At 32.6% G+C, this 17,588-nt stretch overlaps 2 protein-coding genes across 4 annotated transcripts in view; one reads left to right on the top strand and one right to left on the bottom strand.

Annotated features, from left to right (window-relative positions):
• The window catches only part of mybpc3 (myosin binding protein C3), a 61,099-nt gene extending 60,598 nt beyond the window's left edge, over window positions 1–501 (bottom strand). For both annotated transcript variants that reach the window (NM_001044349.2, XM_073906621.1), the window contains exon 1: window positions 434–501. In NM_001044349.2, the coding sequence (NP_001037814.2) occupies window positions 434–458 (25 nt within the window). In that variant the 5' untranslated portion in view covers window positions 459–501. The remainder of the gene's footprint in view (window positions 1–433) is intronic.
• A 7,328-nt stretch (window positions 502–7,829) lies between these two features.
• cars1 (cysteinyl-tRNA synthetase 1) overlaps window positions 7,830–17,588 on the top strand; it is a 34,868-nt gene continuing 25,109 nt past the window's right edge. Inside the window, exons 1-3 of one of the 2 annotated variants that reach the window (NM_001118900.1) lie at window positions 7,830–7,921; window positions 11,469–11,705; window positions 15,449–15,540. In NM_001118900.1, the coding sequence (NP_001112372.1) occupies window positions 7,900–7,921; window positions 11,469–11,705; window positions 15,449–15,540 (351 nt within the window). In that variant the 5' untranslated portion in view covers window positions 7,830–7,899. The remainder of the gene's footprint in view (window positions 7,922–11,468; window positions 11,706–15,448; window positions 15,541–17,588) is intronic. The other variant, XM_005168859.5, reaches the window with a different exon arrangement.

The raw sequence follows: 17,588 nt of genomic DNA, 5'->3' as shown, positions 1-17,588 counted from the left end.
ACTTTAGTTGCTAAATGTAAAATATGCAACAGGTCTGTTGTTAATATGTTTCTTTGTTTACAGTGCAATTTGTGCGAGAAAAACAATGCACAGATGCTTCATATATACAGTTGGCTTAGAAACAACAGCTGCAGAATGTAGTACAGTGTAAAGGAACATCCAGACAATGTTATGAAAATACTCATAGATCAAACTGATACTGCTAATTTTTACCTATATATTAAATTAGTATTTCTTATTATTACACCAAAAACCAAAGACACAGGAGCTGAAGTCGTATAAAAATAAAGTACAAATTGAAAAGTGCTTTTAAAGTTGTGATAAGGTCAGAGTTTAGAACAGAAATGTTACTATTTACTCAACCAACAATACAAAACCAATCTATTATACATGTGTTTGTCAGATAGAATCTACAAAATAAACACTGGCATACCTATTTTTTTAGTTGGCTCTGGCATCCTGGTTGAGTGTCCCTATTGGGTTCCAACAAACAGGCATTGTGGACACCAACAGCACCACTTCTCTTTTAATAGACACCCCACACCCCCACCCCCAAATGTCCCATGGAACATGCCCCAAATCATCCTGCCCACCCCGATGATCTGTCACTGAGCCCACTGTCCATCACCTCCACTGGATGACAGAACTCAAGAAGCTGAAGCAGGATAAGAAAGCAGGGCTAGATGAGGGTAAAATTAGAGTATGACTGCAACAAAGCAACTATACTTAAGTTGTTGTTGTTGTTGTTGTTGTTGTTGTTGTTGTTGTTGTTGTTGTTGTTGTTGTTGTTGTTGTTGTTGTTGTTGTTGTTGTTGTTGTTGTTGTTGTTGTTGTTTGGAATTTCTAGGATACTTCAGCATGTATATCTATAGAATTGTATTCTGTTTTAAATCTTGCAATGAACAGGGAAGATTGCTTAAAAGTTGAGTAAATGTTAGTACAGTACATATGTAAAGTTTTTTAACGTTATTTTAACGTTATTTCAACATTATTTAACGTCAAATGATACTAATGTTCTTGGAACGCTTTTTATCAACGTTACAAGATTGTTCCAAAAACATTAATATCATTTGAATGGAATGTTCAAGAACAATAATATAACACGAGACTGAAACAGTATGAAATTGTTCTGAATTATCATAACCAACAAAAATTACAAAACATAGTCAAAAAAGGACAGGTGTTTTTAGAACTTACTCATGTTAGGGAAATGTTCATAGAAAATTTACTGTATGTATAAAATGTGCTAATAACATTTTAAATAATGTTCTGAAAACATTATTATAACATGAGACTTAAACTATGAAAACATTTTAAACAGCTTTATTCTAACCAAATATTAATGGTAAAATATCATCTAAAAACTGGACATTTTGAATGTTAAAAGAACATTAAGAAATGGGAAAAATGGGAACTTTAAAAGAATGTTTTAAACTTAAAATTTTTAGCCGAGTTCTGTTGTTAGCAGATAAAGACAATATACATGCACTTTACATGTAGCTACTTGGATTTTTCATCTCTGTTGTTATTGTTGATTTAAAACACACTAAACACCCTTGACCAATTATTATATGCATAGCAAGCCAATTGGAAAGTTTAAACTGGATGGGCTCAGAGATACAGACAGCTACTGTAATAAAAAGACAACATGACATGTTTAGTTCCACACTAGGGCTGACCCTTTCCTCATGCCATCAGTCAAGCATTCATAGCTTGACCTTTCTGTCAAGAGTTTAATGATAATGGTGCTTGTCTAGTGCACACTCAACTAGCATTGTCTGAACTCATTGTTTAATTCAGTTTATTCTTACAAAACATTCTGAAAAGCCCTTTGTAGGTTTTTGTTACTTCCATGAAAATGGAAATAGGTGATAAAGAAAATGCAAAAAATAAGTTAAAAATAAAATTAATGAAAAAAAATTAGATGAAAAGCCTAAATGCTGCTTAGTAAGTAATAAGCTGGAGTAATAAATTAATAAAACAGAAAGTAATCATATTAAAGATAATTAAAACATTCATGATTTTTTTTCCCTTTTTTAAATATTTCCCAAATGATGTTTAACAGAGCAAAATAAAAATTCACAGTATGTCTGATAATATTGTTTCATCTGGAGAAAGTCTTATTTGTTTTATTTCAGCTAGAATAAAGGAGCTTTTAATTTTTTTTAAAACCATTTTAAGGTCAAAGCTTTTATATAATTTTCTCGATAGTCTACAGAACAAACCAATGTCTTACAATAACTTGCTTAATTACCCTAACCTGCCTAGTTAACCTAATTAACCCAGTTAAGCCTTTAAATGTCACTTAAGGCTGTATAGAAGTGTTTTGAAAAATATCTAGTAAAATATTATTTACTGTCATCATGACAAAGATAAAATAAATCAGTTTTTAGAAATGAGTTATTAAAACTATTACATTTAATGAAATGTAAGTTTTTTTAGTTTACTATATTAATTAGTTATACAATAATTAATTGATTATAGCATTTTAAATAATACCAGGGTTAATGCTTTGCAACTGCTCCCCCTTTTTTAACAAACTTTCCCTAACCCTGGGACAAAAGAAGACACAAATCAACCTCAACAGCCACTCTATTCGCCGCCCAGACACGCTTCAAAATGCATTAAAAAAAACTCCTAATATGCAGCTCTGATGTCTTTTTGTATTTTTAAAAAAATCACTATTTATTAAATAACAGATTACTATTCTCTTCAGTTCTCTCTTACACATAAACACCGTCCGTCAGTCTGATGAGTTGTACTCTTTTGACCACTGCCATGCAAGCCTGTCAGCAGCTTGTCAATCCAGCATCAGAAAGTCACACTAGCTGTTGCATACTGACAACTGAAGGGGGATTCAACTTGAAAGAAAGTTATTTTTAGTTGTAATGGTTATACATTAAATTTAGACAGGGCTACATGGCTTTCTTCTAATCTACGTGCGAATCCAGCAGGGTCTGCCACAGCCGAACCACACTGAACTGCATTTTCAACCACTAGGAAATGGGGTCTAGAGTGATCTAAGTGCTTTCAGTCAAATGGTAAAATGTGTATTATCAAATATTTTTAAAAAGGTATTTAAAATATGCTATTAAAACTGCCTTGTTAAAGAAGTATTAAAATTATATGAAAAATATTTGTTTCTATGTTTGAACATGTGTATTTAAAAATAAAGTAAAAATACTGGTAGACTTCCAGAAATGCATATAATACTGTTAATTTAGTTTGTGTCTTCGCTGTACTACATTTATCAATGCACCTGTTTGGTTTTGTATACATTTTATGCAGATGAACTTCGCTACAAAATCATACCAATCAATCTAAAATGGTGAATTCTTACCATATTAAGCTATTTATTTCATCTGGTAACAATATACTCAATATCGCCATTTTTTTATTGCGATGTCAGTCTTTTCTAGTATCGAGCAGCCCATTTTAGTGTGTATATATATATATATATATATATATATATATATATATATATATATATATATATATATATATGGTTAAAATGTAAGCGATATTTCACAAAAAGAAGGGAAAATTCTGTCATCTTTTACTCACCCCTGGTCTGATCCAAAACTGTTTGAGTTTCTTTGTTCTGTGAAACACACAAAAAAACATTTAAAAGAATGTTGTAAAGTGGTAACTATTGACTTCCGTAGTAGTAACAGAAAAAAAAAAAAAACTATGGAAGTCCAATATTCTTCAATATATTGTTGGAATATCTAATCAATTTTAGGTGTGTTCAATAAAAAGGGCCAGGACAGGTTTTCTTCAATGTCAAACATAGTAATTTAATAGATGCAAATGAATAATTCGATTCACAGAATTCTGGTATTCTCAATGCAATGCAAGAAGGTCATTCAGGAGGTGCACAACAACGTTCATTTCCAGATTCAAGCTTTTTATACGTAGCTGATATTAACAGGTGGAGTTTAGTGGAGTTTGTCACTTGTCAATCATTCTCCAGTCTTTCATTGGCCGCACCCATACATGCGTCCTCTTTTTCTACAAATTCTCTGCACAAACTATAAAAGCATAAGACTTTCTCAACTGCACATATTCTGTGTTCAGATTCAACCCATCTCTACTAACAGAAAGTTTAGCTGCAAAGTTGAAGTTAATTTTAGACAATCAGGCCTTTGCATTTCTATCAGCTTCATCTACTTCTGCAAAAATTCTTCATTAGTATGCAAATCATATCTCACTTAAGAGAAGAAGTTCAGTTAATATGTCACCTTTAAGCAATACAAATACAATTGTTTAATGAAAAGAAGACAAAAATAATACAAAAAATATACATTTTCCACAATAACATACAGAACAAAAAACTCAGGTCAAAGGTGAAAAAATGATAACTAAAGTAAAAATTTTTTTGCTAAACTACCCCTTTAAATATATTATATACTTTATATATAAAATGTATGTATGTGGTTTAATATTACATACATATGGTTACACAATATATTTATAATCTATTTAAAATGTATTTTAGCCAGATAAAAAACACCAACTTCTTTTACTGTACAGTCGGACAAACTAATGGCTGCAACACAAAATGTATTTTATGTATGCACGTGATGTATTTGAGAGAGTATCAGTAAATCAAGCATACGCAGAGAATACGTGGTCGCTGTGACTGTCGTGTGCATTCAGAAGGGAGGGTTCAGCGCTCAGCAGCTACGAATAATCTGCGCCCTTGTCAGAAAGGTTAGAAAGTCTGCAGTCTGTCTGGAGTCACAAAGCAAAGATGAGAGCAGGCTGACAGGCTCCTTGACCTGCAACCAATGCCACAAAATCTTGCGTGTTGCGCGTGCCAACTTCGTTTAATCACAAAGAACAAACATTTCTTAAGTCCGGCTTCTTAAGGTGGCCATCTGCCCAGTTTTAGCTCAGACTGTCCAGCCTAGTGAGTCTTATGCTCATTTGTCCTCCTTTTGAGATTAAGATTAAGGCTACTTTTAATGATCTTATATTCTGTGCTCACACTTAGATATGAAGACCTGTTCTTCAAGTCTTTTGTGAATATAAATAAGAATTTAACAATGAAAACAATGAGCAAATGATTCCTGAAAATAAAAAAAAGCCTAAACTGTTTACTCACCCTCCACTTGTTCTAAACCTTCATGTGTTCCTTTTTATTTTGTTCTGTTGAACAGTGAAGATTTGACATCCATAAAATAATCAATAATATTGATAACTAAAAACATACTGTGGAAAAATACTAAATGGAAGATAAAAAAAACACATTGCTTTGGAACACAATGAGTAAATTATGTCAAATGTTAATTTTTGGGTGAATTATCCCTTTAAGATTTGTTGCCACCTAGTGGAGGTTTTAGTTCTTGTTTAAAAGGGTAGTTCACCCAAAAATGAAAGTTTGCTATTTATAAATTCAGGTTATCCATAATTCATCTGACTACTTTGATTTGACTGATTTATGCAAGACTTATCTGACTTTTATCCTCACAATGTAGTCAGTTGTCCTCTGTGAATAATAAAAAAATTAATAAAAAATAAACAATAAAAAAAAAAAAACTGTAGAGACAAAATAAACTCCTACATAGCTTAGGGTTAGGGTTTAGTAAATTTACAGCATATGTTTATTTTTGTGTGAATTACACATTTAAAAGTAAATTTTTCATATTTTCATATTTAAAATATTAAGCTATACCTTATTTAGGCTGTGTAAATACATCAAAATGCCTATACGTTTTTAGATGTAGTTTATGTGCTAACTTTGCAGTATAAAGATTGATTTTGTCTGATTTGCATTTATTGAATTCCTTTATGATTTTACAAAAATAGATCATTCAGCTGAAATAATTAATGATAGATTCAATGGTTCAGTCATAATTCTTATTCTATGTCTGAATTATTCATTCATTTATATTTTATTTTATATTAATTATAGTATATTAATTTGGGGTCGCCACAGCGGAATGAACCACCAGCAAATTTACTCAGCGTAAGCCCTTCCAGCTGCAACCCAACACTGGGAAACACCCATACACACTCATTCACACACATACACTATGGACAATTTAGCTTACCCAATTCACCTATAGTGCATGTCTTTGGACTGTGGGGAAAAAACGGAGTACCTGGAGAAACCCAAGCTAAATTGGCCGTGGTGTATGCGTGTGAATTCAAGAGTCTATGGGTGTATCCCAGTTTAGGGTTGTGGCTGGAAGGGCATCCGCTGTGTAAAACATATGCTGGATAAGTTGGCGGTTAATTACGCTGTGGAGACCCCTGTGTTTAATAAAGGGACTAAGCTGAAAAGAAAATGAATGAATCAAAATATTTAAGCTCTAAAAACTGTTATGGGGTGGTAAGTTTTCAAAAGCTGCACATAATTGTGCCAAAGGGACCCGGAACCTTTAAGGTGCATTTTAGTACCCAAAGTGTACATATTAGTACCTATAAAATTAAAGTATCTTTTTAAAAGTTCCACAGTGATGACAGTTTTTGTGCTTAAATGATTTAATAATGCTTCTAATAATGGCTATATCCCCTGTATTCTGCAAAGTGTCATAATTTTTTTTTTAATGACCACCCTACTTTAGAAATTTTCCTGAAAAGTGTAAAATACAGTTTACAAACTTAAGCGTTAATTAATCAACACACCTGCCTGGAACATTCTGGTATACCTAGAAAGAGCTTGATTAGCTGGTTCAGGTGTGCTTGATTGGGGTTGGAACTATGCAGGACACCGGATTTTTAATAACAGTAATTACTTATTTATTTTTAATTATTCTGTCACTTATGTTAGAATTATTTTATAATACAGTCATATCTATGCAAACTCATACATTACATAATTTACATTTCATTTGGTGAAATTTCTTTATCATTTTGTAGTTTTTCTCTTTTACAGGGACAGTTCACTCAATATTATACACCTTATAACACACCTGGGCAATAACAACGTTATATTGACATCAAAATAAATACAATACAAAAGAAAAGAAAAAAAGATTCTAATTATTCAAAGACAAAATTTAAGATAATTAACAGTTATTTTTGGTTTGTTTTTTATTTATTTTTTTTATCGTAGGTAATGATGACCTATTTTTATTTTAAAGTGAGTAAAATTAGGGTTGTTTCACTGCCCAATTACATTTATGAATAAAAAATTCCATACATACCCACACACACACGTGTGTGTGTGTGTGTGTGTGTGTGTGTGTGTGTGTGTGTGTGTGTGTGTGTGTGTGTGTGTGTGTATATATATATATATATATATATATATATATATATATATATATATATATATATATATATATATATATATATATATATATCATAAAAAAGTATCCTCACCTTTGGATTGGATTCCCCCTAGTGGTCTGTTTTGTAGAAGAAGAAGAAGAAGAAGAAGAAGAAGAAGAAGAGATGCAATAATCTCATTATCACGTAGTAACATATGAAAATACTTCGAGAACTACAGTGTCTATATTACATTACAGTGTTTATATTACCCAATATTAGACTTATTACTCAATTTATTGTAGTCTGCAGTTCTAAAACATCGAAATTGTTTGTTTACATTGAATTTTTAAACATTGTATTGGGCATATTTATTATAAGCGTTAATTTTGAAATACTTAAATTTTCAAAGTTAATAAATGCTATAGCGGTACAGCTTACCTTTTTCTAATTTAACAGAGAAACTTTTATGTTGAAACCACAGACGCTTTAATCTTCCCGGAAGTGTTATTCCGCAATCGAGCAGAAGAACATCGGATCTGTATATGACAACCCACACACAAGAGGGACAGAAATTATCTAGAGATCGGCAAAGGCGCATTGCTTTCCTGCATGTCCTGTGTTTCATTGTGGTTTCCTTTCATTTTTTTCCGGACACGTTATTGTTGCATCAGATAGTGGAAAATGGCAAGCGCAGGAGACGCAGGTAATATTTCTGTATTTACTTATTTAATTTGATTTGCAGTTTTCATTAGTGACATTGTACTCTAATGAACATTCACGCCTTTCCCTCTGGTTAGGCCTCTTTAAAGAGATTCATTAATGCTGTTTCTATTCAAAACTGCAGCTGTTAACTTACAGGATTTACCCACTGCTTGTTCTGCTGAGCCACTGCTTTAATGTAAACATGTATTGTTATAGGAACCAAAGTCTCTTCTTTTTCTGTGTATAACAGCTCTGTTATTAAAATAGCTCCATTTCTCTCTAAATACAGCTTTGACAAATAAGTCGAGCTGAAAGCAGGTAGCTGAATGACACACAAGGAGTAAAATGTCATATTTAACTTAGGGTATGAATTGACAGGGAACATCCCCTCCCTTCTTTAACTTTCAATTAATTTTTACACTAATTATTGGCATGATAATACTTGTAGGTCTTCAAGTAAAATGAGTGCTGAATAAAGTACAAAATGCTGAAACAGATTTATACAGGGCATACACACATCAGCATGATTTATACTGTACGTCTTTCTGTGAGCCAGATTTATAAGTGTTTTTGGTTTAATTAGGAGCAGGTTCATTAGTTTCATTTTTTTTCTTCATTTTTTCATTAGTTTCATTTTTTCTCAATTGCACATTTTATTGTGTCTTTTTCGTTCAATAGTATATGCACTTCTTAAATTCAAAGTATAATTGTTTAGTATTTATTAATATGTAAATGTACTACTTCTTAATATTTATCATTAACACTTAATAATGTTTAAAGTAGCTGTAGTGTTTATTAAAATTTCTAATAAGCTCTTATTATAATTCAAGTTCATAGTTAAATTTTAGAGAAGCTTAGATTTTTGTCCTTTTGTCGTTTTAATGATTTTAAAAAGTATTGTTTATTTTAAAATATGTGTATTATATTTTATACAACAGTTCTGTTTGGATCTCAAATCTGATTGGCTGATAGCCGTGATATATTTAAGTAATATCAGCATCCGTACAGCCTCTTTACCCTTTGTGTATTACTCCGCCCACATACAGCCAGCTACAAGCAGACACTACAGTTTGACAAATATTGCTGTGGTTGGACAACAAAATATACTTTTGAGGCTTTTTTTTAGTCGAGAATGTAGTTGTTTAGATCGCAACTATGCATTTTATTTGCAAGAATAGTGCCTATTTTAAAATATTTGCAATTTCTGAGAGCTCGTCAGCGGCCAAAGACGGTTGACGTTGTCTATCCACAAGATGGCGCCAGAACCGCATAATAAGCCCTTGCTCAGTGTGTTCTCTGAGCGCGAATAAAAAGCGGAAAAGCCTCATGGTTTTTAAGGTAGACCGGATGGAGTCAATAAGAAGCTGCGAATAAGAAGCTGGATTCAGCCTTGCCCCTTCTTATCGCAAACACAACAGCAGTCTGGTGAGAAATCTCTGTAGACGGATGGCATTTCATGTCACATTCAGCCCTATAATCTTAAAATGTGAGCAAAATTAGCTGTTTTTTTCATCACCTTAAGGGGTCCCACACCAGAAGCACCACTTCACATTACTAGACATCTATAGAGAATCATTCAAACACTAGCTCTAAAGTGACATTGGTGAATTTGTAACGGCTTCTGCTGTTCCGACATCAGCTGCAGATGTGAATGAATGGCGGAAGAAAGTAGTTCCTAATACAAAATGGTTTTAGACTCTCTGTGTTTGATTTTCTTTTTTATGTACAAGATTGTGCCGTCGAACTGTTGCATAAATGCAATATCACACTCGTAGCAGTGTGCTGTGGCTGTATATCACCACTGGTGGGGCCTTGTGCCATCCACGCCTCCCACCAGTGCTGATTTACAGCCATAGCACATTGCTACTCGTACTCGTATACATCAAATATATTATTATATTTTAGTCTTGTTAGTACACTAAAACCTAAAAGTGAAAATCACTAAATTAAACAAGTTACACTAAAAAAACTTTGCTACTTTTCAAACTACTTATTTAAAATAAGTTGAAAAAACACAATTCTTTCAGAATTAAAAGAGTATTTTAACAATGACTGAAGCAACAAAAATTAGAGGGTCCATTGAATGGCAAAACAACTTTTTGGCCTATAAATTTTCAGTGGCAAAATAGCTTGAATATCAACAGACTTTTAGATTCCTATTGTTGTTCATTTCTGCTGTATGATTGGCTCTTAGATAAATATAGAGTAACAAAGTTTATCATTGAGCTTATCATTACTATTGACATCAATTTTATTGCGATTCGATATAATATCGTTTATCAGCCCAGCCCTAATGGCAATATAGTTGTTTGGACTTAATCTGTTCTGAACTGAACTCATACCATTTTAAAAAATGAACTTAAAAAGTTGTTAATTCTCTACATTTTTGATGATATCAGCATAAATATTATATGTACGTATATTACTTAATGTTATGTAAGTTTACAGTACTCACACCATTTTGTTTTTAAAACTTAAAAAGGTGTTCAGCAATCAGTTTCCTCAAACAGTATGAGTCAACTTAACATACTGGGTTTTACAGTGTATGTCAATTTAATTTAATTCTTTCATATGGTGGCATTTGACATTTTGAATGTGATATTATAATCAATTACTCAAGCCATTTTTTCATGTTTACGTCAAGATCTTTTTATGACTTATTGTATTTCAGCTTAATTTCAATGAAAATTATTTTAATACACTGTAAAACCCAACAGTCAACTTTATAAAATAAAAAAGTGTAGTTAACTCAACATTGACTGAAAGTTAATTCTTCTCATTTGGAAGTAGTTTTGAACTCAGTATTAAATGTAATGAAATAATTAAATACCTCATTACCTCAGCTTAATTGGAGTAAGTTCAGAGTACCCATATAGATTAGATTTTTAACTCAAATGGTTTATAGCAGTCGGTTTCCTCAAACGGTTTGAGTTGTCTTAACTTATTGGGTTTTACAGTGCTCAGTTGGTTTGAGTTCTCTTCATTTATTGGGTTTTACTGTGCTCAAATTGCTTCGTTTACTCAAATGGATTAAGTTAACAGAACCCATTAGGATTAGTTTTTAAACTTAAATGGTTTGTTGCAATCGGTTACCTCAAATGGTTTGAGTTACCTTAACTTTTTGGGTTTTACAATGTTGTAGAAATAAATATTTTTATTGTCACAGAGTTAATTTGTTTATTTGCATCATGTCAATATGTTCCATCTTTAGTTGCATAACCACTTCAAATATTTAGTTTTTCATTTTTCCATTTGACTACAAGCTAATTCTGGAACGTACCCTCAATTATTAAGTTAATTGACATAGTTATGACTGTATTGTTGCTTAATTGTGTGTGTGTGTGTGTGTGTGTGTGTGTGTGTGTGTGTGTGTGTGTGTGTGTGAGCTGATTATGACAGCTTACGTTTGAGAGTGCTGAGGTTAGAGAGGATTACAGGTGTCATCATCACAGTCACTCTCTATGGGCCCGTAGCACTCTAACGTCTGCTCCTCTGTGTCTGTGTGTGTGTTTTTGTGTGTGTCTCTCTATGCCCTTTTGTTTTCCCAGCCTTTGATTATGGCTTCTTATTGCGCATAAGTGAGGATTCTCGCTTGGTTGAGGCTCTGAATGAGTACTTGAGCAGTCGCAGTTACCTGGCTGGCTACGGGCCCTCGCAGGCGGACGCAGAAGCCTTTGCGCTTCTCTGCAGGCCCCCACCTGAGCGCCATGTCCATGCCCTGCGCTGGTACAAACACATAGCCTTCCTGAAGCCCCAAGCCAATGACCAGAGCCCAGAATGCAGCAGTGAGTAGACAGAACTCAGGGTGCATGAACGTAGGCCGTAGCTGTAGCTTTCGTACTTTGAGTTAGTGGTTTTTGTGCGGAGGATATCTGCAGTGTGTGTTTGCATGAGTCTGAGGGTGTGTTAGTGTACATAAGCTGAGGTGACTGACTATTTACAGTCAAAACAAGACCGTCCCTCAAGTTTGCTCTGTGCAGGAGAGGAACGGGTTGAATCACTGGTGATTGTTCCTTAATGAGGTGCTTGTGGTTTAGACACAGGGTTTGTTTGCACATAATTTTGTTTCACTTTCACAGTCATATACATCCATGTTTTCTGTTTTTACGGGCGAGAAAGAAATCCCCCATACAGCGCCCTGCGCTATTATTGTCTCCCTTAGTAAATGTGAGCAAAATAGGCTATAAAAAAGATGTTTTTGGCGTTTCACTCAAAATATTAACAATAAACTGACATGCTTTATTTGTTTTAAACTCTTTCAGCAATTTGTTAGGATAGTTAGTTAGTTAATTAGTTAGTTAGTTAATTAACTTTATTTGACCCCGTAGGGAAATTTCATTTGCAGCATACATTCACAGAGACATCTGACATTTCATATTTGGCATATATATATATATATATATATATATATATATATATATATATATATATATATATATATATATATATATATTTATTTTTTTTTTATTTTTTTTTACACATATATATATATATATATATATATATATATATATATATATATATATATATATATATATATACACATTTATATTTACATATATATTTACATATATTTATATATAAATAAATAAATAAATCACATAAAAACATGTTACCCCTACTCTAAATAAATATCCAGTCTACTGGCCATCAACTGCTTCTGATGGAGGAGGAATTAAACACAATATGAACAACCTGATGGTAACAATTGGAAGGCGTTTAATAAAAGATGTCTCTCAGGATTGGCAACATGATTGCTTTATTTAGTACTGTTTCTTATACTATCAATGCTCTTTAGTTTTATTCACAACAACTTACTGGCTGTTGTTACCATCTTCCCCAGTGACCTCTTCTGGGCATTACCAACAGATCACACAAAATGTTGCAATACACTATAAAAAGCACTATAAAACATGATCAACAATGTGTTGTCAACATTAAAAGACAATAGTTTCTTTTAGAAGCACATTCTCTGTTGAAGATTTTTCCTTACACCAGGGATGTCAAACTCAATTTCTGGAAGGCCGCAGCCCTGCACAGTTTAGTTCCAACCCTGCTCTAACACACTTATGCTGCAGTCACAGTAGAGTTTGTGCATGCAAAATTCTGTCGTATGGTGCTACAAAAATGGGGATTGCGATTGGTCCATGTTTTACATTTCTGTCTAGAGGTTATGTTTTGATCTTCAATTGGTCTCACGTAATCATGTTTGATTCGCAGGTCAGAGTTCACCAAGCTTAAACTTTCCAATGCAGTGAACTGCAAAACTTCTGGTCCAACGCATTCATGTGCGTATAAATGGAAGTCTATGGGGAGAAAAGTGCAGTGTGACCGCAGCTTTACCTGTAGGTTTCAAACAAGCCTGAAAGACTCAATTAGTTTGATCAGGTGTGTTTAATTAGGGTTGGAACTAAACTGTGCAAGGCTGCGGCCCTCCAGGAATTGAGTTTGACATTCTTGCCTTACACAGTCTGCTCATACATACCACTTAAGTTTATTGTACAACATCACCCCCAAATATTTATAATTTGTTGTTACTAACTGAATTTCCTCCCTTTTAATTGATGTGGGATGAGTTTTGCTTTGTGTTCTCTCTCTAAAATCAATAACCATCTTTTATTCTTTTGTTTGACCAGTTTTAGGAATGTTTAGGAGAAGGTTTGAATTTTCATACCAGTTTAAATGAAGTCAAGAACTAGTGTTCTTACTTCTCTTTATTTAAAAGGTCACTATAGTGGAAACCTCTGCACACTTTAACAATATTTCTGTTTTTAAATACATTTATACAAGAATTTGTATATATTAAATAAAAAATAAATTATGTAAGATTGTCATCATTCTGACATCATCAATCCAGAGATGCCTAAACTAGGGTCAAAGTTGGCCCAAGGTAACCACATTTGGCCCACCATCCCATCTGAGAAGAGAGGGAGGGACTGCTTAGAGATAGTCTTTTCAAATCTAATGTAATTTTAAGTTTGTTTTATTGTTAAAAGCTAATTGAAATTAAATTGTTTCAATTAAATATTGTAAATTAATCAGATTTAGTTTAAATGTAACTGATGGATAGAGGACAATGCAGAGACTTTCGTAAGCAAATCAAGGCAAATTCTGCTTGACTAGTGTATTCAGCGTTGAACACTGTTCACTCTTATGTGTTATAATGTTAGAGTTATACTGCATTAGTTAATACAAATTACAGTAATGTTTTCTATTTATTTTTTTATTAGGAAGTACATTAGGAAATACCCATAGCAACTTAAATGTAATATAGGTTGATATATTTACCTTCGGCCAACAGCTCATAATGGTATTTGTTTTTTGGCCCGTTATACGAAAAAGTTTGGCCACTCCTGCTCTAATGGCTTTTTGCCCCCTGAACCTCATCTTTCAGGCTGATTTAAAGCACTTCCTGTTGAGTGGAATTTCTTAATTATTGCCCTCATGGTGGAAATAGGTATTTTTAGCCTGATCTTATGAGGAACACTTTTCGCTAAAAAAACTATTTTTATCAAAGATTAATCGTGATTAATTCAAAATAAAAAGTTTGTTTTGACGTAATATGTATATGTGTACTGTGTATATTTATTATGTATATATAAATACATACACATGCATATATTTGAGAAATATGTTTATGTAAATCATATAAATTATATACTGTATACATTTAAATAGCTATGCAACATAAGAATGATTGTATAGTTTTGTATATATATATATATATATATATATATATATATGTATGTATGTATGTGTGTGTGTGTGTGTGTGTGTGTGTGTATTACATATTCATAATAAATATATATAATAAATACACACATATGTAATGTCAATATTTTTTTATTTTTGGATGTTATTATCTATAATCAAAAAAAAAAATTCGTACAAATTGAATTAATTTGTACTAAACGCGTATGATTATTAAAAGGAGGTTTGCTGCCAAATCCTAGTCCTCAAGCCAACCATTATGAGCAGGATGAGCATTGATACTAAAATGAATGAATGAGATCATACGAATTAACCACTGAATAAAAACAAATTGCTGTAAGATCGTGTTGGCATTTTCAGTTTTTCGCCATTACGGCCACTTGTGGTTTTGTGATGCTTAACAACCTTTCACTAAAAATAACAATGATATTATTGCCCTTGGCTTTATGATTGGCCCATTGTTTTAGTAGTCACCCAGGTGTAAATGTAAAACTATCAGTATTGCTCATGAGTTGAATTTGTGTCAATTCTTGTGGCACACACATATATTAAACAAAGATATTTGTCTTTTAATAAAACATGCTGTGTTTTAAGCAAAAGATAAAAAAGATTAAACAAAGACATTCTTCACTGTCTGCTTTGTTCATTTTTACCAGTTTTACTGGAGGGTACTCTGTATCGCAGCAGGTGTGCAACAACAGCTATTTCCCATGGTGCACCTGTTGTCTCCACACACATGCTAGAAAAGAAAGTGAATCATTTTTGTACTAATCAGTCATTTTTTTTTTTTTTTTTAAATGTCTGTGTTATTTTTCAGCGAAGGGAAAACGGGTGCAGCCACCATGGTCTCCTCCAGAGGGAACAGACATTTCAAAGCTACGTCTTTACAACAGCCTCACGCGCACCAAGGTACGATTTGAAAGATATATAACACAGCACATTGCTGTGAAATACACTACTGATTGTGTAATACTATTTTGATAGCTAAAAGCATATTTAGAGTAGCAAAGTAGCCAACAAATCAGCATGTATTGTATGTGGTTAGTAGTAGGCAATATTTGTATCATAACCCTGCTCGTAATGGTTGGGTTGAGGGCTGGGATTTGAGAGCAAACCTTCTTTTAATAATCATACGCTTTTAGTACAAATTAATTCAAATTAGTTTAATTTTGTATTTGATGAAATTAGTTTTTCTAATAATAGATAATCACATCCAAAATAAAAAAATTGACATTACATAAATGTGTGTATTATATATATTTATTATGTATACGTAATACAAAACTAAAGTATGTGGTTAGTAGTAGGCAATATTTGTATTTGTGAAATGAATACTCAATTTTCAACAACAAAGAATTAATTTGATCAAAAAAACTGAATTCAGTGACCATCTAAATTTTTAACAACCATTACCTGAGTCTTCAGTTGCACATGTAATAATTCTAATTTGTTATTTTAAATCGTCATAGTTTCCCCCAAATTACAATTGTGTTAGGGCTGGGGTTGTTGTTATTACAATAGTACATTTTTAGCCAGATAATTGCAGCTCTGATGATAGTAAATAGTAAAGAATCAGAACATTTTAAGTCAATATGTAGTGCATGTTTTAGCCGAGTTGTTTTTCTTAAAGGGTAAATGATTCTAATAGTGAACTTACTGGACCTACACACAGAAGCATGAGAAAAATGGCAAAGACTTTTGCATCTGAACTCGTCAAATATACGGAGCATATTATAAGAATTTAAACATTCTGCTTTGATGAAAACAACAGCAAACATTAAATTCTGCATTTATGTTGTTCTCTAAGATTTATTTATTCTGTAAGCATTTCATTTATGTCATCCCATAATGAATTCTTCATCAATACTACATTTACATTTAGTCTTTTAGTAAAGCACATTTTTTTGGACTGTCCTGTTTTTAATGATTCCAGAAGACTTTTTTATGATATAAACTCTCTTTTAGGACATTTTTATCAAAGTGACACCAGGATTTTTTTTTATTATGTATTAACACTAAATATCTTATTTAATTCATGTATTCATTTGTTTGTTGTTTTTAATTGTATATTTATTATTGAAATGTTGTCATGAAAATAGCCTTGGTTGCTGACATGGCATTAAATAAAAAATACATTACATTACATTTAGTATTTTGACCAAAGCAACTTACAATTGAGGAGGCATTTAGCGATTTGGCAAAAAGAGGCAATACACACAAGACATGCTAATTATACAAATTAACTGTTAGTGCTCGGAGAATTAAGTGTGGAGAGTAAAGAAAAGGGAGTTTTTTATTAGAGAGAAGAGTGTTTCTTCAGGTGGTTTGTCAAGCCCACTCACTTCATAAATGCACTTTAATGAAGTGATTGTAAGAAAGTGTCAGGTGCAAATGTGCAAAACTGGTGCAAGTATCTGCTAAAGTGTCAAAGAGATGAAAGTGTGTGTTTTATACAGGTGGTTTGTCAAGCCCACTCACCTGTCCAAAGCACAATAAAAAAAAAGTACAATATTGTTATTTTATATCCACAAAGTGCTATGCACTATCCAACGTCTACCGTATATGTGTTTGCCATAAGTAATGTGTTCTACAGTATGTCATGCTTACAGACCTTTCACCAGTGCAACATGGTTGAGTGCCGGGCAAGGTTAATAACTAAAAAACAACTACAGAAACAACATTAGTGGGGCAGTTCACAAAAGCACAATTTACTCTCTATGCTCTGCTATTTGCATCATTAGTAATGAATAGTCTACAAGGAAACTGCCATCTTTGTTGACTGCAAGAATACAAATGAAAAATATTAATAGTTTTTTTTAATTGTTTAAATAGGGTTGTACAATACATCATTTCACTACCTAAATACTAACCCCCAAACCCCCCCACCCGAAAAAAAAACGAAAAAAAAGTCAAATACAGCTATTTGAAACATCTGGTGAAACTGTATTCATATTGCA

The sequence above is a fragment of the Danio rerio genome, chromosome 7 (genome assembly GCF_049306965.1).
Source record: "Danio rerio strain Tuebingen ecotype United States chromosome 7, GRCz12tu, whole genome shotgun sequence".
Lineage (NCBI taxonomy): Eukaryota > Metazoa > Chordata > Actinopteri > Cypriniformes > Danionidae > Danio > Danio rerio.
Note: the sequence above shows the minus strand (reverse complement) of the source record. Positions and strands in the feature narration are given on the sequence as shown.